This window comes from Adelges cooleyi, unplaced genomic scaffold (assembly GCF_023614345.1).
Source record: "Adelges cooleyi isolate 19-005CV unplaced genomic scaffold, UGA_ACOO_1.1 ACOO_flye_CR_arks_rails_tigmint_CR_PRNA_21, whole genome shotgun sequence".
NCBI lineage: Eukaryota > Metazoa > Arthropoda > Insecta > Hemiptera > Adelgidae > Adelges > Adelges cooleyi.
Window position 1 is genome coordinate 808,910 of NW_026095871.1, and position 27,708 is coordinate 836,617.

The 27,708-nt window shown below is 30.4% G+C and overlaps 3 protein-coding genes across 8 annotated transcripts; 1 reads left to right on the forward strand and 2 right to left on the reverse strand.

Annotated features, from left to right (window-relative positions):
- Nucleotides 1-748: 748 nt before the first annotated feature.
- On the reverse strand, nt 749-5,143 carry LOC126834509 (eukaryotic translation initiation factor 3 subunit B). The gene is made up of 13 exons (XM_050566475.1): nt 4,895-5,143; nt 4,616-4,811; nt 4,425-4,544; nt 4,161-4,344; nt 3,938-4,095; nt 3,670-3,865; nt 3,448-3,590; nt 2,937-3,075; nt 2,565-2,760; nt 2,250-2,464; nt 1,975-2,178; nt 1,787-1,895; nt 749-1,613 (listed from the first exon to the last, which is right to left on the reverse strand). Exons 1-13 carry the CDS (start codon nt 5,007-5,009, stop codon nt 1,519-1,521), a joined length of 2,070 nt encoding a protein of 689 aa, XP_050422432.1. The 5' UTR covers nt 5,010-5,143; the 3' UTR covers nt 749-1,518.
- Nucleotides 5,136-22,407, reverse strand: LOC126834508 (H(+)/Cl(-) exchange transporter 7-like). Of its 6 annotated transcripts, XR_007685078.1 has the most exons (19): nt 22,205-22,407; nt 22,019-22,129; nt 20,909-20,989; nt 20,467-20,772; nt 19,336-19,479; nt 19,060-19,243; nt 18,427-18,561; nt 17,981-18,155; nt 17,781-17,919; nt 17,296-17,389; nt 16,781-16,950; nt 15,987-16,166; nt 15,672-15,887; nt 15,398-15,577; nt 15,195-15,278; nt 7,140-7,220; nt 6,275-6,418; nt 5,703-5,801; nt 5,140-5,259 (listed from the first exon to the last, which is right to left on the reverse strand). XR_007685078.1 is itself a non-coding variant. In XM_050566474.1 (17 exons), the coding sequence occupies exons 1-17, from the start codon at nt 22,205-22,207 to the stop codon at nt 6,326-6,328; spliced, it is 2,376 nt and encodes a 791-aa protein (XP_050422431.1). In that variant the 5' UTR covers nt 22,208-22,407; the 3' UTR covers nt 6,221-6,325. The 6 variants fall into 6 exon arrangements, 1 of the variants encoding a protein (XP_050422431.1); XR_007685077.1 differs by lacking the exon at nt 5,703-5,801 and having other exon boundaries at nt 5,136-5,259; XR_007685076.1 differs by lacking the exon at nt 5,140-5,259 and having other exon boundaries at nt 5,335-5,801.
- Nucleotides 11,757-13,797, forward strand: LOC126834513 (protein argonaute-2-like). Its single transcript, XM_050566484.1, has 2 exons — nt 11,757-11,898; nt 13,219-13,797. Exons 1-2 carry the CDS (start codon nt 11,881-11,883, stop codon nt 13,669-13,671), a joined length of 471 nt encoding a protein of 156 aa, XP_050422441.1. The 5' UTR covers nt 11,757-11,880; the 3' UTR covers nt 13,672-13,797.
- Nucleotides 22,408-27,708: the final 5,301 nt, after the last annotated feature.

Genomic DNA, 27,708 nt, shown 5'->3' on the forward strand with positions numbered 1-27,708 from the left:
AATTAAAACAATCAACAATTTAAAATGTAACTTAAAGGTTTGACTCATTAAAAACTAGTTTTACTGTATTTATCTGTTCTGTAGTTTTATTGCCTCATGAAAAATAATTAGTTGATCAATTACTCAATTCATGATAATTTATGTTAAAAGTACGCTAATGTTTGAAAAATACATTGTCTAGTGTTAAGAGTATTGCTTATAAATATATGATATTTTAAATAAATTAATGTATTCCTAGTATTTGGAAAATATTTATCGCATTAATTATTTGAAAAATTTGTTTTTTTTTTTATGTATTATAATTAGTTTAATTTTTTGTTTTAAGAAAAAAGCAAAGTTTATAGATTTATTGATATGTTGTTATTAATTAGTGGAAGTCACGACCTTAAAATGATCAAAGATCAATAGTAACTAGCGGTAATTTTTTATTTATTTAGATAAAACACAATTGAGATATTAATTTTTTTGCTTAATAGTCAATTTAAACGTATTTCCTACCACTTACCAAAACACTCATTGCTCTTGTATGTCTATTGTTAATAGAATTAATCATTATGTTTCAATTAATGTTTTTGCATTTTTTTCTTATGAAATCATTGATTTTAAATAATTTTATTAAGGCAAACCTAAAAATAGTATAGCTATAATTACTCATAACGAAATCATTGCCAATAAAATTGAGCGCTACGTGATGCAGCAATATTGTCAACTCCATAGACATTTTTGATATTAGCGAGTGAAACTGCGATTGTTACGGCATATGCAAATTTTATTTAGCAAAAACTAAAATATTTACATTAGATAATATTTTACATTTAAATAGTAAGTACATTTGGTTTGCTCCTTCGTACAAACAAGTAAAAAAAAAACCCAGTCAAAATGTATTATTGTTGTGTGTGATAAAACTCATTTGTGTATTACATCAAGTTAGAAAGACATGACCAAAGTCGACATCAGAAAAATATGATGTAGGCCAATTCGATTATAAGTCGTTGGTCGATTTAAAATGTAATATTGGAAAGAATTTGTATTAATAATAAAAATAACTTTTTGTTTTTTTGTAGAACATAATATATAATAAAATAAGACCAGAAATTATTTTTAACCAACTTCGATCATAAGCAAATGACTTATGATATAAAATGTATAATTAACAAATGTGATAATTAAAAAAAAAGTAAACGTTAAGAATTGCAATACATAATAAATAAATAAATAAACAGATAATTATTACTAATATATAAATTTGTATTTGTGATTACATATTTCATAGAAATACAATTACTCTTTTGGGTTTTCCTTCTGTACTTGAAATTTATTATGAAGACTAATTTACAGAATAATATAATAATGAAGTTTATAAGATGTAGAAGGTTTGAAGCCATGTTAAACGGCATTAATGTTTTAGACAAAATGGCTGATTTGATAATTTTATTGAATTATCCAAAATACGAAAAGAAAAACAAACAATTGGATAAATTTATTATTTTCGTTTACATCAAAAACATACAAAAACGCTTACTCAATTACAGTCACTTCTTCTTTAACCAAAAATTCGACCTTCTCTTCTTCGGCATTTTTCTGGTCGTAGTTCAGCTCATCAGTATCGACATCTGATAAATCAAAGTGAATATTAACAAAAACATATTAAATCAGGCTAGGTTATAACTGAAGTATCATCATAACATACAAATTGGCCAGTAGCTAAATATGTTTACATAAATTAAAGACTCTATTTGCCTTATTTGTATAATGTAACTATTTAATTGTAAGAGTTTGAACTTACGATTTCTGATGGCCATTCTTTCAGATTTTTGTTTGGCCCAGTCGGCCAAACGTTTACTACGATATTCTTCAAAGTCTTTCATTAATTTACGACGCTTATCGATTACTTCCTAAAACAATAATGAAAATGTATTAGAAAAAAAGAAAAAAAAAAACCAGGAAAACATTGTAACATTTTTCTATTATTACTTTCGAGGCTTTGGTCATTCGCAATTTATCTTTAGTTTCAAATTGAGATGTATACTTCTTTAAACTCTTCTTTATGTCTTTTTGTTGTTTAGCACTTAACAAAGTAGGCGGTCTCGGTCTCCACTGCATATGACAGTAGGTGTTTGTGTTGAACCTGTTCAAGATTCTTCCTTGGAATGACCATATCCAGTAGCCAGAATCTCCCTGTAAAAATTATGTGAACCATGTTAAAAATCAGTCGGTAAAAATGCCAAGACGTTTTTCAAAACCTTTACCTTAGTTTTCCAGGAGCTGACACCCGTCGCGACAAATCGTCCAGTGGGATCCCATTCGATATCGGTTGCTTTGTAATGTTCTGTAGAACACATTGTTGTGAAATCGGCAGTGTCTACAAATTCCAAGGCGCCAGAATCTCGAATTTCAGCAATAACAATATATTGGCCGGCCGGCGACCAAAACAGGTGACTGCAGAAGTGTTTGTCTAATTTTTCTATACAATCATTGACAGTGTGCAGCAGTTAATAACAATTTATAGGTAGGTACGTACAATATACAATTGATTCATTCAATTGCCGTAGTAGAATACATACTTAACAACACTGGAGCCTGACCAGATTTGACATTGTAAAAGCTTACGCTGTTATTACTAGGTTCACCGTGAATGATTGCGAACTTCGAGCCAATTGGTTCCCAGGCGAATGCATGAATTGGCTCTTTTATTTCAACACTATCGACGGGTATGTTTTTTTCCCTCATGTGGAAAATTTCGAAATTGTAGTACATACCCTATATAAATAATCATCAAATAAAATAAAATATAAACAATTTATGACCAATCTAATAATGGCTAAGCCCATTTCACATCTGACAGGTATTGGTGTGCACGTTTTTAATTTGTTACTGACAAGCCACACAATATATCAAATGCATAGACGTGAAATGGTGTGAAACAGGTCTCTTACGCTGTATTTAACGTCTCCTTTTTCTCGCTTTATTTTCGCATAACGATCAACTTTGACGCACAAGTAATCGCCAGCTTTTTGCCAGTGAATTTTACAATCAGCTACATTGAACAAGTTGTTTGCTCGAATTTCTTTGCGGCTAAAACATACATAATTGGCAAATATAATTTTACAAAAAATCCATAAAAATGTATGACATTAGAAATATTAATTATGTACGTATATACATAATACTATGTTTGGAAAGAACGCATTTAAATTTTAACAAGCAATATCGATTATAAATTATATATCTATTAACCCTAACACAATAAATATTCAGCAACTCTATATATTGATATACCAGACGATAACCTACTGTGAAAAAATAAATCGATGACTAAATAATGAATGGAGAAAACGTTCCAAACACTGTATAATACGTAAATTATATTAATGTTTTTTTTTCTTCAAAAAATTCTGTTGGAAATTTTATTTAATGTTAGCTTTAATAAGAAGAAAAAAAATTTACCTTGGTATTTCTAGTAGAACTACACGAGCTGGAACATCCTTATCTTCGGCTACCCAATAAGCGAGAACGTTATCTCTAGGCGACCAACTAAAATCTCTTATACCGTTAACTGTGATACTTTTTTTATCTAACAAGCCAAATGACTGCAAACAAAAATTGTTTTAAAAAAAATAAATCAATATAAATATACACATTTCTTAACTGATTGAAAGGGAAACATACCGGCGTTTCATACACACTTAATGTATTTTCTCCGATACGAGCAAAATACTTATCATCTTTAGACCACCTTAAGATAGGCACTGGGCCTCCAACAGGAGTCTGGGAAATAAAAGATCGTTTTTCAGCACCAGTACGAATGTCAAAAATAGTCAGCTTTTGTTCATCGTTGTCTAAAGGAGCGTAGGCTACAAGATATCTAAATACGACAGAAACATATTAATAGCTGAAGAAATTAATAAAAAATACAATACTATTATCAGTGCCTTACTGTTCACAAGGAGAAAAATCAATAAATTGAACATTTTTATGAGAGAGCTTCAAAACATTGGTGAAGTTTGGTCCACCCCAAAGCACAACACCTTGTTTGTGTAAAGTGGCTAAATAGGTTCCGAGAGGTGACCACATTATTAAAGATTCAGTCCATTTCTGAAAGTTTATATTATTAGCAATTATTTCTGGCATAAAAGTCAGTTATACAAAACATTACATACTTCACGTTCGACTAATTTTGTTGGTTGAGGATTACTATTCAGCCATACTTCAATATGATTATTTATATTGTAAACATAATATTGGTCAAATGCATCTGGTTCCGATAGGAAGTATTGTAAATTAGGTCTCTCTGGGAATGGCTGAGGAGTAGGCGATTCCCATTTTTCCGGTATGTCATTATACCTATAAACAGTTGTTGCGTTAACATACATATGTTTGTTGTATGGGATAATATCGACTTATTTATGAAAAATTCAACATACTTTTTATAGTCAGAAAAAAGATTTATTAAAAATGTATGTTGCTTGTCTAACTTATAGTTATTAACTTGAGTGACCGCTTCTAAGGCGCTCTCGTGTTTTTCGTATTCAATGAATATGTAACTAAAGAACGAAAAAATATTATGTTAGACCAGAATATTACGATAATGCAAATCGAATTATTTAAATCGTACCCTTTGGTGAAGCCATTTTCCGACTTTGGGTAGTAATCACTGGTAATTTTTCCAAAAGCCGCAAAAATTTTTGTAATTACTACTTTGAGTTTGTCAAATCGTTCAGGATTCACTTGAGGTACACCGTCAACAATGATAACCGTGTCCACACCGTCGGATACTTTCGGTTTTTTCGCTAGTACATCACCGAGCAACTCTGTTGACAAAACGGATTTAAAATGAGCACGCTTGTATCGTACGATTTTCCATTAATTTATGAACCAAAGAAAAATATTGTACCTTCATCCGTAATATCATCAATCGCGTTGTCCAAATCGTTCGAATCGTTGTCGTCCTTGTTGTATTTTCCCTTTTGGCCGTCTTCGTGCTTCTCGGAATCTTTTTTCTTGGCCATTATGCTAGAGTGGTTCGTTGAATGGGACCGGGAAATTGATGAGAACGGGAACAACCGCGATAACTTTCAAGTCGGAAAACCGAAATACACAACATAACACACAGTCGAGGAGTTATTCCGACATTTCGAGGTTAGGGTTCTGATTACGTGTGTATGCCGCGGCTGCAGTCATGGTACGATGCCGCGGCGACGGTGGTGCGATGCCGTTACACCAGTTCCGCCAACTTAGGATTTTGCGGCAAAACACAAACTGATAAGAGATAAGAGATATATGATAACAATAATCAAAATGTTGGCAAACAACGACCAACGTAAGTAGAAATTAGAATATAAATAAAAAGCAAGCGGGAATAGACGTGGTTTGCGTGACGGGGCGTAGTATATTATAAAAAACTTGCGAATTAAAGTACAGATTCCTTGTTACGGCTCATTAGTTTCTTTCGCCAATTATAATATTAACTGCCGAGTAGCAGAGACGGGCAACAAATATCAATTCAGGGACCTATTCTCAAGGGATGTAATGGACTTTTTTTTACTATAATATGCTGTACAGCCATAAATAATTTGCTCATCACTGTATCAACTGATAGGTACTTTAGTTACAATTATCAACATTGGTCTTAGTTATTAATCTATTAGATACACACCGCCTATCAAAAAACTATTACATATTTGATATTTTTTACTACAAACTTAATAATTTTATTTTATTCAGAGACAGCATATAATTGCAGGAGTTCGGCACTGTATTTGTACACGATTTTCCATTTGCCTCACGCTATCATTTTGTAGCTGCAATGGATTTAAAAAACAAAAATTCTGTTAATTTAAAAAAAAAACATTAGATACATTTCACGCTACAGTGATCTCAACTGATAGGCCGCCTAATTATTATTTAAAATGTAAAAATTAATTCTATACAAATTATAGAATCTTGTTAACAGTCTACCCAGCTTGGACTACACTAATGTTTATATTATCCTTTTTTAGTGCTATATTTTTCACTAAAAATTGAGAAATAATACAGGTGTAGTATTACGAATAGGCACTTCAGTGAATCGCAATCTAAAATCATTGGTAATGTTTAATAAGAATAATTATTATAATGATATAAGTCGAATAGTACATATTATTAAACGGGTGAAAAACGAATAAAATAGATATAGATTTTTGTTGACTGTTGAGGTTTAAGAAAAAGAGTATAAATAAAAGTTGTTTGGTACCTAATGTGTTATATTTAATTACAGCTATTTTATTGAGCTTACTATAGGTCATAATTATAGGATAACCGGTGTAGTTATTTTTAATTTATACACTTAATAAACGTTGAGTTCTTTTAGACCCATCGTGGCAGCTTTTCTCCAAAGACGGAATCTTGCAAGATCTTTTCGTGTGATCATGCCAACCACCTAAGTAAAAAAAAAAAAAAATGTGTTTGCAATAAGTCATCTTTGAAAAGATATGTATTGTCACTACGACTAAATGGAAAACAAATAATAATTATAAAACCATTATATTCTCAAACTTGTATCTAAACTACAAATTAATAGTTGTCTTTGGTCATAGATTCAGTGTATACTATAAAAATATTCTTTCTCAGATTACTAATATGTATTAATGTTTATAATTATGTGCATAAACATCCATTTATGATTAATAGTGTTAAACTAATAACTTTTTTTAAAGATCGTCAACAATTTACTTTGAGTAAATTTACTTCAAATTAATTGTTAATAGACGAAAATCAAAATGCTAGGCAAAACATAGAAGCATAAAGAAAAGTCTCCTTGACTTAGGTTAGGTGGTAATGGTATTTTTTACAGTAAATCCACATAAACTAGGATTATATCAAAAAAAATACCAATTAACTTGAAACTATTTTGACTACCGGTAGGAAATAAACTGCAGATATTATTTACAAATAAATCAGCTAATTGTATAGGATATTTTTTTCTTAAAATTCTACTTGTAAATGTGCGAGATTTTGTTTAAGGCCAAGCTGTAATACTTTACTGACAAATGTATTTGTCAGTAAATTATTTATCATAATGAATCTGTGTTTACTAGTAAACACCTTATAGTAGTCTCGACACATGTTAATTATTCAACAACCAACATAAACCTACCAACCTCATTTGTATTATTGATGACTACTATATGCCGCAGACCAAGTGTGCGAAACAATCTAAAAGTCCTTGGCAAACTCGTTTCCTGAAATCATTTTAAAATTGATCAATTTTAAACTCCAAAAAAAATAAAATAGGTATACTTATTTTTTTCGTATACATTGAATTCGATTTTATTGTAGGTAAAATATTATTGTTATAATTAATTGATTTTTACACTATTTACATAACTTGCGGATACTCACAATTTTTTTTATTACAAAAAAACAAACGACTATTGAAATGATACTAGTTTTACACATTGTTATGTACAATTCAGACAGAAATACAAGGAATCTATTGATAATCGTATTGGACCGTTTATTAAACTCCGCTTAAAATAAAATTATATTGTACGTAAAAAATAAGAATAAAATTATATTATACAGAAATCCAAGTATTTATAAGATATTGAACCATTAATTTTAATTTTTAGGCATAAGCTTAACTGTTAAACAATGATTGTATATTATGTACAATTCAAATAATTTAAAACATTAGTTAAAATTACCTAAAAAGTAGGTAAAACAATTAAAAACGTATTCCAGTAGTTTTCAATTAAACATAATAATATTATGTTGCTTTGCTAGCTAAATCACATGTATTTATGTGCAATGATTTAAATTTGCACATACAAAATTAGTCAATATTATGATAGGAAATGATAATATTCTATGATGATATCATTGTTATTCGTTGTTAATTATAAACTGAACTGAGCTAAAGTTTAAGTATATTTTTAGAAAATGTTGGCCGTTTTTTGCCCGTTTATGTTGTCAATGTGAAACGAAACACCTTTAAAAATAAGTATTGCGTTAATACATTGCTATTTCATTAAAAAAAAAATCTGGATAAAAAATTCAACAACTTATACCTACTTGAAAATAACAGACAATTTTTGTAATGATCAAACCAAATCCAAACAAATGTTCTTTTGGAAATAAAACGTTTAAATATATCAATGGGCACAGACTGAATAAGGGATTAACACATTTTTGTTCAATAAACTGTTAGTACTTTAAACAAACAAAAAATGGCGCACTAATGCCAAAAATCGTTTTATTGGTCATAATAAGACTTTTTAGCAGTTTGACACACTATAAAAAACGTGTACGGTGTAATATAGCATTAAATTATTTTTTACCTTTTATACTGGTTAACATACCTAGCATAAAATATTATTTATTATACCATGGATAAATTTCGCCAATGACATTTTACTTAATTTGTAAACATGTATAAAAAAAAAAAAGAATGAAAAAATGTAGTATTACATATAAACAGACGATTTAATCAGGTAGGGCTTTTGTGTGATTACTCTGTGCCACATTAAAAAAAAAAAAAAACATTGCCAAGAATAAAACTGGTTTGTTTAAGGAGCCTCTATATTTGCATGTTTTTGGTAGAAAACAACTCATTCTCACTGTAAAACTATCTGACAATATTTTTTAAAACGAGTTTAGTTTTTTTGATATTTGCTCGAAGCATCGACCGAATTACATTAAAAATTGTCTTATTAATATTATTGTCAAAACGATTAAAACATAAATGGTGCCACAGTCACTGGAATCGGAGTGTTCTTAGGAACGCATTGTTAGATGTAGAAACATAGCATTATGTTAATAAAAGAATATTTAAGTAAACCCTTAATCACAAAAATAACCCTCCATAGCGAATTTGGACAGCAATTTGGCCATCGTCAGAGCGCACACAACAGACTGAATTATGTACAAAAATAGGTCTGTTGCAATACAAGTTGAAAAAATAAATCAAACATCAAAACTGAAAACAGATACATAGTTGCTGTGTTAATATGATTTTACAAATTTTAGCTTAGTGTTAAATACTCGCCTTAATAAATGCAAAATGCAATAGGTAAAACCTTTAGCAAAATAAGTTTTGCAATCAGTAGATTTAATTTGTTTTATTGAAATCAAATTGCCAATAAATCAAAATTCTACGAAAAGACTAACTTAAGGCCATCTTATGATAATAATAAAATGCGTCATCTACGTGCGTATTATTGTATTATATAATTTTATTATTTATCTAATTACAATGTTAGTTTTCACACATAACACTTTGGTCAATAGTTGTTTTTATTATTATACTCATTAATTTTATAAATCGCTTATTTATTTATCTTTTTTTTTTATAATTACCCGACTATTTTAAATATTGATTTGTGTACTGAACATATACAATATGCTTAAAATTGTTTAAATAAAGAAGTTTGTACATACAAGGTGATTCATTAAGGATGACATTAAATTTCTTTTGAAATACTTGCAATTTTCCAGTTTTTCTTTTGAAGTCTTTTTATTCATACTTGTTTTACAACATTAGACCGTAATATACATTTTTAATTCAAGAATTATTTGCTGTAAATTAAAAATGTTCACTGGTCGATAACCAGTTTTGAATAATTAATTTTTAAGTTTAAAATTTCCTCTTAATGTCCTTTTTTTTCTAAAGCTGGATTTTTTATTTAATGGTTTCACTTGCACTTATTGTTTTGTCTCTGTGTTTTGTTTTAAGATCATATAGTTTGTAATCATTTTAATCTTTAGTAACTTTAATAGTAATCATCCAAAAATTTGTTCAGCAAATGACTCGGAAAGAAAATTAAAAATATAAAAATTATTTAAATATTGTCTTATATTATAAAAGATCGTAAAATACAATTTTTCCAATAGGAAAAAACTACAAATTTGTTGTTGTTTTAAGAGAAAACGGGTGTCTTATCTCTAATGAACCACTCTGTATGACTAGTGCGTTAAAACCCAAAATACAACCGTACGCCATAAAAAAGTTAATCTATTCAAATGATGTTATTGTAGATCAAATGTATTATTTATCATCCGTAAGCGTTGTATTAATTATTAAGGTCATATAATAATTATTTTAAAGGTGGAATTTCCTATAATTTATATAGAGATTTAAATAATTATGAGTAAATGTACAAAGCGCAAATTATAAATTACAATAACAATGTGCAATATATTGCAACGTTTATTTTGTAGACAAACAGAAAAATACTTGAAAATTGCACGCTTATTAAAAAATATATTGCCTTGTGACTCTTTTGCCACTGCGATTGTTCACAGTGGCAAAAGAATCGCAGTCACTTGTGTACCAAATAAAATATAAATATTTTACTAATTAACAATAATGTGGTACTGATTAATCAACTTTTACGGCTAAACAATTTTATTAAAACTTGAAAGTAGATCTCAACTTCCTTATTTGGAACACGAATGTGGACTTAGCACGAGCCATGAGGTGTAATTGTAAAAAATTGAACCGTTTTATTTCGATTTTTTACAAGATGGATCAACTATAACAATTTTTGAAAAAAATTTTTTTACATATAGACGATGTGGATTTACACGTTCCAATAGTCTCGTAACACTAGTCTTTAAAAGTTTAATTTACTAGTTTAAATTCATTGATGAAAATAGCCCCCCCCCTCAACTTTTTAGGCCATGTTTGTGGAACGCGACAAGTAAAAAACATTCTTTAAATAAATTGCTTAATAGTTATTAATTTTACCAAAATTAAAATATTTGAAATAAGGAATATCTTTTTAAATTAAGACATTAACGCAATTAATAGAGAAGCAAGCTTGGGGAGTTTTGACCGTTCAATAGAGTTTATTATAGTTTTTACAAAACTTTAGCTGTTTTGCAACTAAACTGGTGGAGCTGTAAAAAAAGCCCTGGAAGACTTGAAAAAGGTTTGAATAACTTAGACCATCCTGAATTAATTTTATAATTTTTATAGCTTCTGACCGACACTTTTATACATTAAATTTAAAATGAAATTCTTCTTGATCTTAAAGTATCAATTGTTTTTACACTCATTTTATCAACCATTATATTTGGACATGACGATTATATTAATTTTTAGAGCAATTAATAAACTAATATAGGTATAGGCCAGAAATAATTTGAAACATGTATACTATAAAATTGTGTTTAATTTTAACTTTAGCGTTAGTGCATTGATAGAAAAATTAAAATAACCGACTCATTTACATTTAATATTGCATTATATAGCGTATGGTACGTATGTTGAGTACTAAATAATTATTGATAGTTTAATAAAAATATATTATTTGGTAAAAACACTTATAGCACGTTTAGTTCTATGCATTTTTTGCTGTATTATAATGAAATCACAAATGACCTTAACTATGTATTATGTTGTTGGTCAATAACAAACATTTTTTTTTTTATTATAAAAGTTTTTATAAAAAAATTAATTTAATTATTATTATTATACCATTATGTTTTCAATCTAAGTCCAAGACAGTAATATAAGGTTATTTATCTGTCAACGGCGATAACGTTTATTATACTAGGTATATACTAATCATGTAAACATTATTCGTAATAATATAGCACTAAACATATGAAGTAAACACGAATCATACACCCATAAACTAATAACCTGTTTAAACCGTTAGAAGGGGAAACAAAAAAAAAAGAAGAGAGGTTGGGGTTTGCTAGGAAAAAACCAAAGATTACAACCGAAGGTTAATATCCTAGGAGCGTTTAAACAATATTTACAAGACGTTTCAGCAACGTGGGACCAGATAACTACTATAAAAGCTGTTCCGACCAATACAGGAACCACAGTCTGCAGTCATTTGTGCACCAAGAAGCTCTTGTTATAATAATAATATTAAATTACCAATCACAACCATGGCATCTTATAAATCAGTAAGTATATTTATATTTTATTCAATATATTAAATATTATACTTAAACATTTTTTTCAGTTCAATACAAATTAAGTAAATAATGTACATACAAAATGTATGTTTAACTTTGTACGAAAGCGATTAAACAGTTTTTTAAAATTTAATTTTTGAATTAAAAATTGAATTGGACTTGTAAATAAAGTATTATGGAAGAATGATCCTAACTATTTAATTGAAAATAAAATAATATATCAAGAACTAATATTAGTTTTTTTTAAACATCTAATGAAAATGGTAGAAAATATTTGTATATTGATGATTTGCATGTTAAAATTAAATATACTAAAAAGTGAAAAAAACCAGTAGGTAATATGTAACGTTTCAAAAGTCAAAACAAATAAATAAATAATTTGGAACACATAATATAATCCATATCTATCCATTTGCAAATTATTATTTATAACAAATACCTTTTTTTTTTAATCAGATAGATACTTGTTTGATTTTAGTATATAAATCTAAATTATAAAAATTATTTATATAACTTTTTAACTTAAATTATTATTTTTATATACATAAAAAGTTACTTTAGTTAAAAATAAAATAAAATTATACTTAGAATTTATTAATTTGTTTGAACAATTTTTTTGGAGCTTTATTCAAATAAAAATAAAAATTGTATTATATTTGAATTTTTTTAAATTATATAATTTTTTTTTTTTTTACTAATGCACAGGTTTAAAAAAAGATGGTATACAAAAACATTTCATAATATTGATTCGTTATTGATGAATTATGAAATTATCTTATATATTATATTGAATTTGGTATATCTAAATTCTAAATATTATTTAATGTTAGCATACAATCGTCTATGGTACAAATAAATTGCTTGGTTTTGTTGTTAAATGCATATATTTAATGGCATATCGATATTTTAAAGACTAGCTATGTATTAATATAAATGGAGTAATGTGCGTTTAGATTAAGTAAAAGTTAATAAAACTTATTGAATGTATGACATATTAAATATTCAAAAAAATATGAATTTTTTTTAACTAACATTAATTTATTTGTGAAAAATGGAAAAAAAAAATGAACACATGCAATAGGGGTAGATAATATTTCCATTTATGTTGAAGTACATATTTATATTATTATATACATTTAGTTTTATTTATGATTGATAACGCAGTCGTCGAAAAACGTATTCGCGTTTAAGTGATTTTTTTTTTTGCTGTGGATAGGGTTTTTATTTAATTACATTATAGATTAAAAACAATACTATTTTACCACCAAAAACAATATGATATTACAATTATTTATTTATGTTTTATAGATTTTGTTTGTATCTATTGTGGTCTTTGTGGTCATCCAGCAAGCGTTAAGCGAACCACTAGGACGCAGCCAATCAAAAAGTTACCATAATGGTGGGCATGAACAAGGTGGGCATGGCAATCAAGGCTATGGACAACATGGAAGTGGTCAGCAACATGGGCAACATGGACAACATGGACAACAAGGCTTTGGTCAGCAACATGGACAACAAGGCTATGGTCAGCAGTATGGACAACAAGGCCATGGTCAGGAACAAGGACAACATGGACAACAAGGCTACAGTGAACAATATGGACAACAAGGCTATAATGAAGAACATTCACAATATGGAAGTCATGGAAGTCATGGAAGTCATGGAAGTCATGGAAGTGGTCAACAACAAGGACAACAAGGACAACTAGGACAACAAGGCTATGGTCAGCAGAGCGGCGGCGGATACCGTGAACGTAACTAATTTCCTAGGCTTATTCAGTGTAAATTGTTTTAACTTATTTTGTATAATATATATATATATACTTTTTTTATGTTAAATTAATTTAAATTAAGACACGCTTTAACTATTAAAGATAATTAAGTTGTACGTGTATGTTATTTTGTTATAAACCAAAACGGTATGAGAAAGGTTTATAGACAGTAGGTAGATGTTGTTAAACATTTTAACTCAGGAAGATCTAATATCATATTTCTTTTAGTTTTTAACCATCGTTTTGACAATAATGATGTTGTTACTCACAGCCCTTTTGGTCGAAAAACGACAAGAATTAGGAGATCTAAATGTCGCTATTTATGCATTGTTTCGGCCAGGTTTGTGATCTAATGTTATGGGTACAATTACCATAAGAGTTGTTAAAAGCCGATAAGAGTTGTTTACCTATTAACATACAATTTACCGCCACTATTTTGTTGCATTAACGATTAACGAAAAGCCAAACGTTTTGGTTTTTTGTTGTTTGTTTCTGTAAAACGACCACCGTTTAATGGTGTCGGTATTTTATTTACAGTACCCAGTGTGACTTTGGAAAACCTTTAAGGTTTGTAAGGTTAATATGAAGTCGAAATTTGAATAATTTAGATGGTCTTAGATATTACATAAGAAGTGTACTTCTAACTGAAACATTTTAGACGTTAAATAAATATCTCACACAAGTATCATACAAAAATATGTTGAAATATTAGAAAATATTCTATGCGGTGCAGTCAAAAGGAACACAGATTTATTTTAATTACTTGAAACCATGCAGCCCACATTATTTTTGTATATTGACTAGCATAAATAAGCACACTCCGTGGTTATTAGCAAATTATTACCCGTATATCAATCGTACAAAATGTTCAAAGGTTAACGGATTTTCTGGTTGTTTTTTTATAGCACAGTTGCCATTCGCCGTACAATCTGTGTATTGGATAACACATTACATTATACCGTATACGTATCGAATAATTAAAATAATAATTAACTAATCAACAAAATAATTTATAAAATACGGTATAATTAGTCCTTGGAAATGGTATCCAATTTTTTCCAAAAAAGTTAAAACATCTAGTTTTTTATTTTTATATGCCATTGCCTTTCCGTTGGTGTGAAACTTGTATTGATCAAATAGTCATTGTTATTATTCTTAATAGCTAATAAAGTATTGATGGCGTAGTGTAAAGATGACCTAAGTGCAACACACTATCGATATTCATAAATGTACATTTGGCTATTTTGGCTCATACAAAAATTGAAGGTGTGCTCATTTGTGTAACGCATTTTCTATGATAGGTTAATGAATAATAGTCTCTGACCTTTGTCGTCGCAACAAGGCCTTATCACAATAATAATAAAACGGTATAAATGCATAATTACAAGTACACTGTTCTAAGAAAACAATAATATGTAAAATATACCACCGCTTGGCTCCTGTATGCGTTTTTTAATTTAGAAACACCTTAATAAGTCCCTAGCATTTTTTTTTTTATTATAAAAATATTTACCAGTCTGGTTATGTACGGAGCTGGATTCATGTAAGGCCGTAAATCAATGGCGATATTTTTTTCGTTTTCGTTGACTATTATTTTCTACAAATATAAAAAAAAAAAAATAAGATTAAACATTATTAATTGATTAAATCAATTTAACGTGGCCGTAGATATTAAGGTAAATCGAGCTGAGTAAAATACAATATTTAAGAACGTACTTCGAATGTATTGGATTCGTGAGAAAAGTACGTTGATTTTCTTATGAGCTCCAGTTTCTTACAAAAGTTTTCATCGTGCAACGGCGTGATGTACAACTTGTGCTTGACAACAACGTTCAACTGCGACCGTAGAATGAACCCTTTCAGAAGCCCATAGCACTTGTGATCTTTTTCGTTGATCTGCAAAACGAATGCCCAACGATTATTGACCTAAGGCCCTTACACGCGGCACAACGCGACGGGGGGTTTTCCAAAAACCGAGTCCCCTACTTACACGATTGCAAAAACAGACATTTGGCAACACTACCGGAAATCCGTTATGTCTGGTCGTGTTTAACACGTCCACTAGCTTTCCGATCATCATTATCTGAGGCAGCGCACTGACCTTGTCGTTCATAAAGTCGCCGGCCGTGATGTCCCCGGTCAAAGGCGGTGGTTCGCTGACCAACATGGGCACCCCGGATAGATTGATCTGCATCTCGTATATACCCTGTAACATATAGGAATTCAACACACCGAGGTCTGAGAGACGCGATGGATTGTAAATGTATATTAGTTATTGCGGTGGTAAATTCGTCTCGGGACTTACGTCGCTAAAGAAATCGCCGGTCCACTTGGCCGTGAACAAAGTGATCATGAGCGGTAACAGAAATTGTAGATTTCCCGTGGCTTCGATGAGCACTACGGTTAGACTTATGGTGATCCTGGCAATGCCGCCTAATGTAGCTGCAGCCCCGAGCAATGCATATTTTGACGGGTCGAGCCCGACCTGCAAAACCGAAAATACAATATAGAAAAATATGATAATAATAAACCAAACACGTATTTAACTTGTGTTGAATGTTTGTAAGTTATTTCAAGTTAGCTGTTCGCGCGATATCTCTGGACACGCTGCGTTGGATTTATTATAGAAAAATAGCCGCCGTATGGATCTTGAATCAAATTTACAGTAGGCGTATACTTAATGAAATACTAATTAGGTATAAACTGATTGAAAGTAAAAAAAAATATATAATTTGTTTTGTTCCCAAAATCTGTATCTAGTAGTAGCTACCATAAAAAAGTAATAACTTTTTTCAGCTTTCATTTTCAAACGTAACAGTTTCTTACAAAACAATCAAAGTTACACATTTTATTTATTGGGACATTTTCCAAACGAATTATACACCTTTATGCAATTTTATATTTATTTAATAAGTGTAATAACAGCTCGAAATTAAGATAACTACGCACATAGTTTATGTATAACTTGTTTGATCCATTACAGACTACTTTAAATCGACGATTATTTATGTTAAAATATCATATTATTATCTTTAAACGGTCGACTTAAAAAGTGGACCACATGACAGAGTTATTGGATATTTTTCGCTTTATACTTACAATGTATGGTACATAATAATGGATTACTGTGCCAGCAATACGTCCCCATACGGCACCAATCAATAATGATGGTAAAAATATTCCAGCTGACATGTTTAGACCGACTGTGAATACGGTTAAGAAAAAATATATCATTCCATAGAGTAATAATGGCACTACAGAGAATTCGTCTGGAAAAAAAAATACCAGAATCATCATGTAAAATAGTGGATTTAAAGTCTTGAGAAGGGGCGGCATGAGATAGGTATAATTAGGCAAAATATGTTGCATAGTTTTGAAAAGGAATAATTTTTCAATAAATTAGGTCAATTTTTTTTTCTACGTTTAAAATAAATCAAGAAGTAATATAAATGAAATTTAGAGCAATTGTTTGTATGAAAAAAAAATCTAAATATTATTTAGTACACTTTGTACTCTCGTCTTGGTAGAGGCTGAAAATGGTAAAAAGTATACTGCGAAAAATGCATTCATAGGTTAATGTTTAAACTAAATTTTATGACACATAATATACTTACCGATGGGACTATGAAATAACGTTCTGATATTTTCTTCTTGCGTATGAAGCCAGAATGTACTTATTTCGTTATAAAATCCTTTTGGACAGTTCATCTGCAATAAACCTATCATAAAGGTAAAAGCCGTTTCAACAACACCTAATAGCTAATGGCTAATGCAACTTAATATATCCAATGTTTTACTAATTACTTTTAAGGTATGGTGCGTTTTGTTTTTACAAACTATTTGTAACTACTAGTAGCTGCTAAACAATGTCGTTCAATTGATATTAAATAGCAAAATATATAGTATTTTATTAGAAAATCTATCTTTTTTTTAACTATCTTTGCATCTATATATATTTTTAAGATATTATACCATCCTATTCAAATGTATTTTTGAGTAAACTATTTTATTTGGTATAGTAAAAATTGCATATTATTATAAAATAGGTACTTCAAAATATTAACCCGTTGTCCTTCAAAAATAATTAAGATGCGCTTACTTGCACAGCGTATGATGCGTTTTTTCCTGCTTTTGAATGACAGTAGTTTAATAACGACATTGATAATAAACTGACAACTGAAGCTATAATTGCAGTAAGTATACATTCAAGTAATTTTTTTCTATTTGACGTGACGTGCCTTGAAAATAATTTCGATTATAAGATTCGGTTATATAAAATATTATAACAATAAAACTAACTTCATCCTATAAATGGACAACCGGTAATTAACAGTAACAAACAGCGCTCCTAGGATTCCTCCGAAAGTACCAAATGCTATGAAAATAGGAAATTCTGAGTAAGAAAAAGAAAGCGTTGTGTCATTGAAGTTTCCAAAGAAGTACAAACTTTGGCCATCGACCGACTCGGTAACGTCTAATGAAAAAAAATATATATAAATAATTATAGAACAATTTTAGCATAATTCTTACTTTGTCAGTGTTAGGAAGCAAGAAATAAATTGTCTTTAATCGCCAAATGGTAATATGTGTTAAATATTTGTATACTTAACGAATACTGTTAGTTAAAAAGCTAAGACTTTATGGCTTATATTTATATGGTTAACCTGAATGTGTTAATGTTTATATTTTTAGAAGGAATAAATAGGCATAGTAAGAGGCAAAACATATTTTGATTATCAACTAACTTATATTGTTATCCTTCAATAACTTTTTTCCAACATTGCAGGTCGGAAATGCTACTGCGGCACAAAAGAATACTTTCCACATAAGACTGGAGCTCCAAAAACTAGTACCTTCTTCTAAACTCATCAACGTTCCGCCTATAATGAAATAAACCATTATTGTACATTTTTTTTTTATGATCAAGTTAAAGTTGAAATCACGTGGCAAAACAAACATTTTTTTTTAAATTAAAATATTTCATAATCAAACAAATTTATGTACCGATTGATTTTTCGACTTTTTGGTTACTAAATAGTAAATTAATAAAAACGCACGTTATGATTATTATTGTAGTTTACAAATTACTTAAATTTTTTCGATAAAATACTTTTGTTTTTACTAAATTTGAAGTTCAAGTTGTTTATAACTTCAATATTGTTGTTAGTTCGGACCATTTTTTAGTTTCATATAGTGTGCTGGTTCATAAAATACATTGTAGGTATAATAATTAAAATTGTATAATATATTGTAAACTGTATAGCCCAAAGGAATTAATATACTTTTGGAATTTACCTATAATACTACTATTTGTTTTACAGATAGTAATAATTCGAGTTATTGAAGGGGTAAGGGTTATTATAGTTATTACTTATTACCAACTGGTGCCCCAAAGGCAGATGATAACCCTGCGGCAGATCCGGCTGCCATCATATCTCTTCTTTCTCGGTCATTTTGCAACGGTCCGATAAATTGTTGGCCAGGACTATTTCTCAACCCTTTCCACCAGGCTTCGACCACTGAACCACCGACCATAGACCCAATGTGTATCAGTGGTCCTTCCTAAACGACGACGGCATAAGAAAATAAATTTTAAAAAGGCGATTGTTTCTCGATAGCGGTAAAAATATATAAATAGGTATTATATTATTAACCTTTCCTCCGCCAAGGCCGGCCACACAAACGCATATCACGCTAACGACTTTAACCAATAGACAACGAACTGCTGTCATTCTTGGAATTCGCACACCGTTTAAGTACGCTATTACGAATGGTATACCACTTCCGGCAGCCGAGGGCTGAAATATTGTTGCAATTTTTTAACTGTTAAAATCATCATTAACGTCGTTTATTATTTTAGCTGTAGTCAATAAATTTGTTCTATCCAATCCTCCCCCTTAGTTATGCAGCTTAAGAATAGGAAATAATTAAAATCGGCTTCCTACATAAAATAAAAATAGTAAAGTAGCAAAAAAAAAACTCAAATCTCTTTAAAGATTTGAAATTGGACCATCCTATGTTTTTGGTCAAAAATAAACCAAAATATCTGTTACTCGTAGAAAAAATTATTTTAATTAAAAATAATACCTTGAAGCTTATTATACGACTTAACCGGTAAATTAATTGACGTGGTCGAAATTATGAAAACCTCTATTTTCCTAAATATGCCTATACAAAACCCCTTAAAACAGACCGCATGCAAACCCCTTAACACCTTTATCCACTCACCCCTTCAATTGTAATGCGCGGAAGAATAAGGTGAATATATTACATCCGTTAATTAATTGTTTTTTATATTAAAATCTAAGTCGTTCAATAATAGCGTTAAACCCGTAACGTTAAATATATATATATATATATATATACATTAAACAAAATGTGGGTCAATATGGGCCTTTAATATATTAGGAATTACAATTATTAGAGACTATTAGGATTAAGATATTTGGGATATCTCATTAGGTGTAAATATTTTTCATGACAATATAATATTTTATGATGATCCCCGACATTGACCGACTTTCCCTTAACTGTGTACAACGACTGGGGTAATCGCAGGTAGTTCATTTGCAAATAATAATAACTACTTGCCTCACCCAGGGCATCCCTGCAAAATATCGATAATACTAAAGTTTGAGATTGATGTTGACAATGGGGAAAATTTTATGCGGCATGCTGTTGAGTGAACTCATTTTTATGTGATGTATTACCATTGAATAAAAATATAAAATGCCGCAATGTGAAGTTTACAGACATATCATATTTTTATGTATTAAAGTATTTACCTCCATTAACAAAACAACACAACATCCTATAGTTGCTGGGACAATGGTAAACAGTATCCAATTAACTGCGCACTCTGTCGTTGAATAATTACTTTCTTTATCGATGCATCTTTGTATCGATTCATACTTCCAACTGCACAAGTATTCAATGATAATATCGATACATATTCCAACAGCTGCAGTGCAAATGGCAATTGAAAAATAAATAAGCCATCTTATCAGATTAATTACAACTACAGTTTTATAACCATGCTGTTTTTCTTCTCTAACAGTGAGTTCACTTTCGTAAGTGTCATAATCCAAACTCTGAAATACAATTAAAAAAATAAGTTAAATTTAAACTTTAACCAATTATTATGGTGCACGCGTACAACACCCTCAATCCTCTTTTAAATCTTATATTAGGATCTGATACTAAATCATTTTTTTAGTGATATCTTACTTCATAGTCGGACGACACATAATTGATTGAGTGAGATCTGAATCGTTTATCAAATTTGTTCGTTGAAATCTCATCGGAATCCTAAAAAGAAATATATATATATTTAGCAAAAATAAAAACAACGTCTCCAATGTTGGAAACAACTAACAAAACAAAAATTAGAATTTTCCAATTGTTCTATGTGTTAAAGAAAAACTGAAACATTCTACATTAAGTTTCTGGCCAGTTCTGAATTAAAAAAAGATAATATATGAAAAAAAACACTAATTGAAATAGATTTTAGAAAATTATTCAAAAGTTCAAAACACGTTAATCAAACCGCTAATGGAACATTTAAAGCTATTTAAAAAAATTACTTTACCAGAGAAAATCTGAGGCCATCGAATTTTCCAAAAAAAAAAAAAAATTATAGATGATTTTTGAAGTTGTTCTAAAATAAACAATTCAAATTTTGATGTACCTACTGTGTATTCATCTTCAATTTCTCGTCGTGAAATAAAACATTGTTAAACATTTTTACAATGTTTTTTAACAGTTAGGTTAAGTTATAGGAATTGTAGTAATAAAGCAAATAAAGAATAACCCGTCAATGCCAAATGGCAACCACTACCGCTCAAATTGCGGGCAGTCGTCCAATTGGCGTTAATAATAAAAAATAGTATAGATGAACCAAAAAAGTATACTACCCGTATCACTATACAATACAATATAAATAAGTATTTGCATAAGAAAAAAAACACTAATAAAATAAATTAAATGTTAAACGTCATAATATTGAGTTAATCCTGTACCAAAATATATGTTTGGTGATTGCAACAATGGCCGTTATATATTTTATATTAAAATTTAGAAAGTGCAATGCAAGTACAAATGTTACAAACTATTACAATATTTTTTTTTAAACTTTCAAGTCAAAAATGTTGACATTGCCAAAGTATTACTTATTTTATTACAATAAAATCCGAGTTATTTTTTAAGTATCCATGGTAAATTGTTAATTATATAATATTTTTATCCACACCATAGCATATTATGATTCTGACAGATTTGTTCGATGCTTTTAGTTGTTAAATAAATTATGCGGATACAAATAAATATTGTTAGACGTACCTGCACATTTTTTCGGTTTATAAATTTGACGCTATTAATACATTTTGGTTTATGCCAATGGTTATGATTTAAAACGTGATTTTTGAATTCATAATTTTCAATTTGATTAGTCTAAAACAAACAACGATATATTATATTGTAATTTATAAACGAAAAACTAGAAACGCGTACACGGTTTAAACTTACCATTTGAAAAGTACAAACAATTATACTTAACGCCAAGACACAAGGATTTATTCGGTCGTGTAATTATCAGTAGCAAAGACGAACACTGACTGCACTATTGGCATTCGACACTAAATTAGAATGGAGCAAATAGTATTGCATTTTTTTCTTACGTCTTAAAAATTTCGCCTTCCTGTTGTGTATCGGTTAGTTTAGAACCACAATGGGTGGTGTACCTACCTACTGTAAAATGTAAAACTTATAACCGTCATTAATAGTTTTCACGATCAGCTGGTATGGGACACACTTGAAGACAATCAAGTCAATGGCCAGTATCTCCAAATCCGTTTAGGACCGTACTACAGCCAGCGAGACTAACCCACACTAGAATAATAATTAGCCAGTACCTCCTAATATGATTGTAAGTCAACGTTAGGGACTATATTATCTAATTATGATTTTAAGCTGAATTAATGGCTATACCTGTAATATTGAACCTCTGGGGTTAGGGAGTAGGGGCTATATCAAATTTTGATTACTTTAAGTTGCCACAGTGGCTATATTTAAAGGTGAACCGTTCGACGATTATAATTAGCAAGTGATAGGGTGCCATTAACACTTTAAAAACAATTATAATAACACAAAAAAACTTACGTTTCATAAAATACAATTATCGTAGACCGCACAGCCAATATAAAATTAAACGTAGCGATTTCCTTTTGGTCTCGAATGGGAGAATTCTCTTAGTATTAATTTTCATTTGCCTTAAATAGTAATAATAGTTGCTACATAGTGGTTTTGCTTATGCTACACAAAAAATAATGTGGGTCGTTTGTACATATTATTGAGTTAGCAATATAGAAACATGAACGGTAAGTATAGTTTTAAATATTGTTCTGTCGAGGTAAACATCATCAATTTCCGGGCTAAACGAGACACCTATAAGGGCGATATTTTTGTTAGGCGACATAAGAAATGCTATTAAACTATCGTTAATAATCAAAACGTACAATGATAAAGGTGAATAAAATTATATAATCTATAACTTGGTGATGGAATTTACCATTGGGACATAATACGTTACACATAATATAATAAAATGCGTAATATTCATTATTGTAATAATATTTTTTCTTACTTAAAAAGGCTACCGGCTGAAGTCTACCACATAATGATTCTATATGCTTCAGAATATAGGCAGTCCATAGAGTGAATTTTTCTAAATAATATTTGTTTTTAACACTTGTTTACGACGCTGGAATTTCACAATACAGTATAACTGCGCGAACACAGAAAGTTTCAAAAAAAATTTTTTTTTTATTATCTGAAAATATATTTACAATCTATACAGTGAGTACATTAAGCGAATTTGAATGAATGATATTATATACATGACAATAAAAAATTAACAGTTATGGGAAGACACTCAGCAGCGTCGCCCGGCTGCTAGGAAGTAGAAAAATATTATTTTTCGTTACATTATTATTTATTGTAGTTATTGTAGTAGATCTCTAGGCCATCTTCTCTTTAATCTTCTGGGAGCATTATCGGGAATGGAGGCCGAGGATAGTTGTTTTATTAGGGGGTTAGAATGCGTAATTAGATTTGAATGGAAATTTGAGTAGAGCGAATTTGCTAGTTGGTCGAGTGTTGGTGTGTTTAAGTCTTTGTGTAAGTTTTTATTTGTGACATACCAAGGGGCAGAGGTTATTAGGCGCAAGCAGATCGACTGGAACGCCTGGATAGTTTTGGTGTTTGAAGGTTTGGCTGTGCCCCATAGTTGTATGCCGTAGGACCAGACTGGACGGATTAAAGATTTGTGTATGATTAGTTTATTGAAGAGAGAGAGCTGGGATTTTTTAAGTAGAGGTCTGAGGAGATGGAGTCGGGAGTTTAATGTTTTACGTTTTAGTTTTAAATGTGGGCCCCAAGTGAGGTTTTTGTCCAAGGTAAGGCCAAGGTACTTAACTGTGTTTGCTGTAGGAAGGATTTGATTATTAAGCGTGACTGGTGGGGAATCGAGGTTGCGCATGGAAAAAGTTAATAGATCAGGTTTTTTTTGTATCTAGAAGCGGATAGGTAAATTGATTTTTTTGAGGCTTCAAATGTTTCTAGCCGTTAAAATATAAATAAAAAAAAATTAAAAAATGCTAAAAAGGTAGATTAATCCTGACTCGATTCGATCCCGAAACATCTTGATTGAGAACTCAAGGTATTAACCATTACGTGACACGCGATTTTTATACATATAGAGATATGCCTAGCCCAGGCGTCCCATAAGAAGCAAAGATATTCAAAATAATAATAATAATATTTCTACGTGCCAAATACTTTGATATTTGCAATACAGTACCAAGTTTATTGATAGCTATTTATTATAAATTTATTATTATAGATTAAACTGATCTTAACAGTGATCATATTACATACTATAGAAGAAGTAACTTACTTAGGTACCTCTATTCCAAAACCGTTTAATAAAACTTCAAACATGAATACATCAAATGCGTTTCACAGTACGGTGTCAACTTTAGCTCAAAGTGTCTCTGTTTATGAATTGTTTCGACCCGGTTTGTGATCTAATGTTATGGGTACAAACTACAATACGATAAGAGTTGTTAAGGGTTGATAAGAGTTGTTTACCTATTAAAATACAATTTACGAAAAGACCTTCAAGACTGATTATAGCTGTAGTTTTAACAATTTGTTTTGTTTAGTTTTCCAAATATTTTTTCTAGAATAGACCTATAATGTTACATACGATTATCTTAAAAATCTGTAGTGGAACTATTTCATTAAGGAAGAACTAAAGTGGAAAATAATTACACTTTGACGGTTGTAAAATTGTAGGTTGCAATGAGTGAGAGTGAATCAATAGTCAACGGGTGTCTAAATTATATTTGCATTATATCGTTGATTACAATATACGGGTACAACAATGGTAACAAATTATTGCAGAAAAACTATCAACCCTCATCGTAACCGCCTTAATAGAAAAAAAACAATATTTAGTACATTATATCATTATTTTGTCATTACGATACTATTATAGATACTGATTTATCATCACATTCAGTCAGCTCGGTCATCCCAAGTCCAGCCCTCATTTTACTGGCTTTTTGCTTTATTAATATAACAAATAACTAAGCCATCTTATCAGACTAATTACGACTACAGTTTTATAACCATGCTGTTTTTCTTCTTTAACAGCGAGTCCACTTTCATAAGTGTCATAATACAAACTCTAAAACAAAATTTAAAAAATAAGTTAAATTTAAACTTTAACCAATTATTGTGGTTGCCAATTATTTTGCATTAGGATTGAAAAGGCCTAAATAAGGAATATACTAGGATCTAAGAAGATAACGTCGATAACTGTTCTAAATGTCAAAGGCTCGGGGATTTATTTGAAATATTAATAATATTAACATTAATGTATGTAAGTAGGTGTTCAAACTTAAATAATATGATATACTAGTCTAAATGAGAATATTATTTGTTGAATAAATATTTAGATACCATTAATTTTCTTTAAAAGCAAGTTGGAAATTGACTACGATCAAACTGTAATTTCCCTCTTTTTAGAGTTTTCATTAATAAAAAAAAAAGTTTAATTACATATTTTTGAGAAAATTGCTTTAATCCCATCTAGATCTACATTCGGTCTAATTTTTAGACCCAAATCCCTAAAATATTGTTTGAAAAAGTGAAATAAAGAAAAAAACTTATCCCTTCTAGGAAAAAGAGTTTATGATTTTTTTTTTTGTTTTTCAACGTTTTCGGTATTTATAAAAAGGTATTAAGAGTATAGTAATTTTAAGTAGAAAAATATGTACATTTATTGGGTTATTTTCTCGATTTTGAAGGGGAAAGGGTGAGTTTTTTTAAAATTTTTGATCCAATAAAGTACCTTTACGCCCACCTAATAAAACATATTCCTTTTTAAGTTATGAAAAACAAGTCAATGGCATCATTCGGGGGCTTAGTCTTCCCGGCCTCTTCTCTCAATCCGTTCCTGTCTACGACCATTTCAACTTTATCAAAATTATGTTCCCTACCTGGCAATCGGATCAGAGCGAGAATGAACATTATGGATAATCGTTGCAGTACGGGAAATACGTAGGTATACATTTTTATTGACATGTCTTTACTTTGGCACACAACCGGTTACCAAAAAACCTAACGGTCCTTATACATATATCCTTATAGATGGAGATCCTGTATTCGTTAAAAAAGTGCATACTACACTTAAACGAATGTAGGTTGACTTTAAACATTTATGAAATTAATACACTACAGAATTCTTTACTTAAATCAATTTATTTTCAAATAAAAATAGTTATTATTTCGTATTCATTAGTGTTTCAATATTATTATTATAAAAAAAAAAAATAACAGTCAGTAATAAATGTAGTGTTCAAAAGTGACGGCAGAGAATGTTTTTACTCTCCGTTTTCAACTGTCATGAATCTAGATGAATGCTATAATACCGGCAATTATGGTTTTGTGGTGGGAACCATAAGTGTCTTGTGCGTGATGATAGGGTTGCGCAGGAAACCGAGGCCGTGGTAGAAATTTTGTATGTTGTCCCGAGTCGTAATTTCGAGTACAGAGGACAAGAATTCGATCAGATTCATTTGATGTTTGAATAAGGGTTTCGAATTCGTGTACATACTTTCGAAGGTTTCTCTGTTCGGCGTGACCTCAACAATGCAAAAATCGTGTAGGAATCCCGACATCGTCTCAGAATAGGCGATAAACGAGGTGTTAAGCGAATCAAATATATTATTCAACAAGTTAGGCGTCATGTCGGTATCCAGTAACGGCTTCATGAGGAAATTGTGGTTCTCATAGATGGCGTCCATGTGCGTTATCAGTATCCACAGGTCGTATTGGAACCTGGACACGGTGATTGCCACGTCCATGTGGTTGACGCACTCGATGGCGCCGAACATGTCTATCAGCATGGGCCGAATGTTGTTGACTCTCTGCACGGTCGCCCAGAAGTAATGCCACTTAAATGCCGCCATCGTTTTTTTCTGCTGCTGCTCCACCAGAATCAGCCGTATCGTTTCCACGGACCACCACACTATCGCGGCGTACTTGCAGCTCAAGACAAGCGACATGATCCTGAGTTTCAGGTGTACGTTGTGCTCGGTCACGGGCAGTTCCGACTGACCATGTCCGTACAGTACTTTGCTGTGAACCACAATATTTGTGCCTGGGTCCTTGACGGCAACGTCTATTATCTTCCAACCTGGATTCATGAGCAACGCATTCATGTTGTTGACGATTTCTTTTCGGTCCATACAGTAAACGGCCGGTGTTGATGTCACGACGGACCAACACGCTAAGCCGACCAGGACAAGCTTTAAAAAACGATACATGTTTGTTTTTTTTTTAATTGAAACAAACGCCTTATTCGGACGTACTTAACTCGCTGATTGACTTTACTCAGGCTTGTTTGTGACACGCGCGTAAAACGCGAATTTGAACTGTGACTAAGAAGAAAACATGTTCGTTTA

What these genes read in the sequence shown, in the direction of transcription:
- LOC126834509 (XM_050566475.1), bottom strand. Translation starts at nt 5,009, where the DNA reads ATGGCCAAGAAAAAAGATTCCGAGAAGCACGAAGACGGCCAAAAGGGA. An exon ending in CAAAATTAGTCGAACGTGAA is followed by an intron (nt 4,096 to 4,160) that starts GTATGTAATGTT and finishes ATAAACTTTCAG; the next exon opens with AAATGGACTGAATCTTTAAT. An exon ending in TAAGTGTGTATGAAACGCCG is followed by an intron (nt 3,591 to 3,669) that starts GTATGTTTCCCT and finishes TTTTGTTTGCAG; the next exon opens with TCATTTGGCTTGTTAGATAA.
- LOC126834508 (XM_050566474.1), bottom strand. An exon ending in ATTATTATGTACCATACATT is followed by an intron (nt 16,167 to 16,780) that starts GTAAGTATAAAG and finishes TCGGTTTTGCAG; the next exon opens with GTCGGGCTCGACCCGTCAAA. An exon ending in ACGAATCCAATACATTCGAA is followed by an intron (nt 15,279 to 15,397) that starts GTACGTTCTTAA and finishes TTATATTTGTAG; the next exon opens with AAAATAATAGTCAACGAAAA.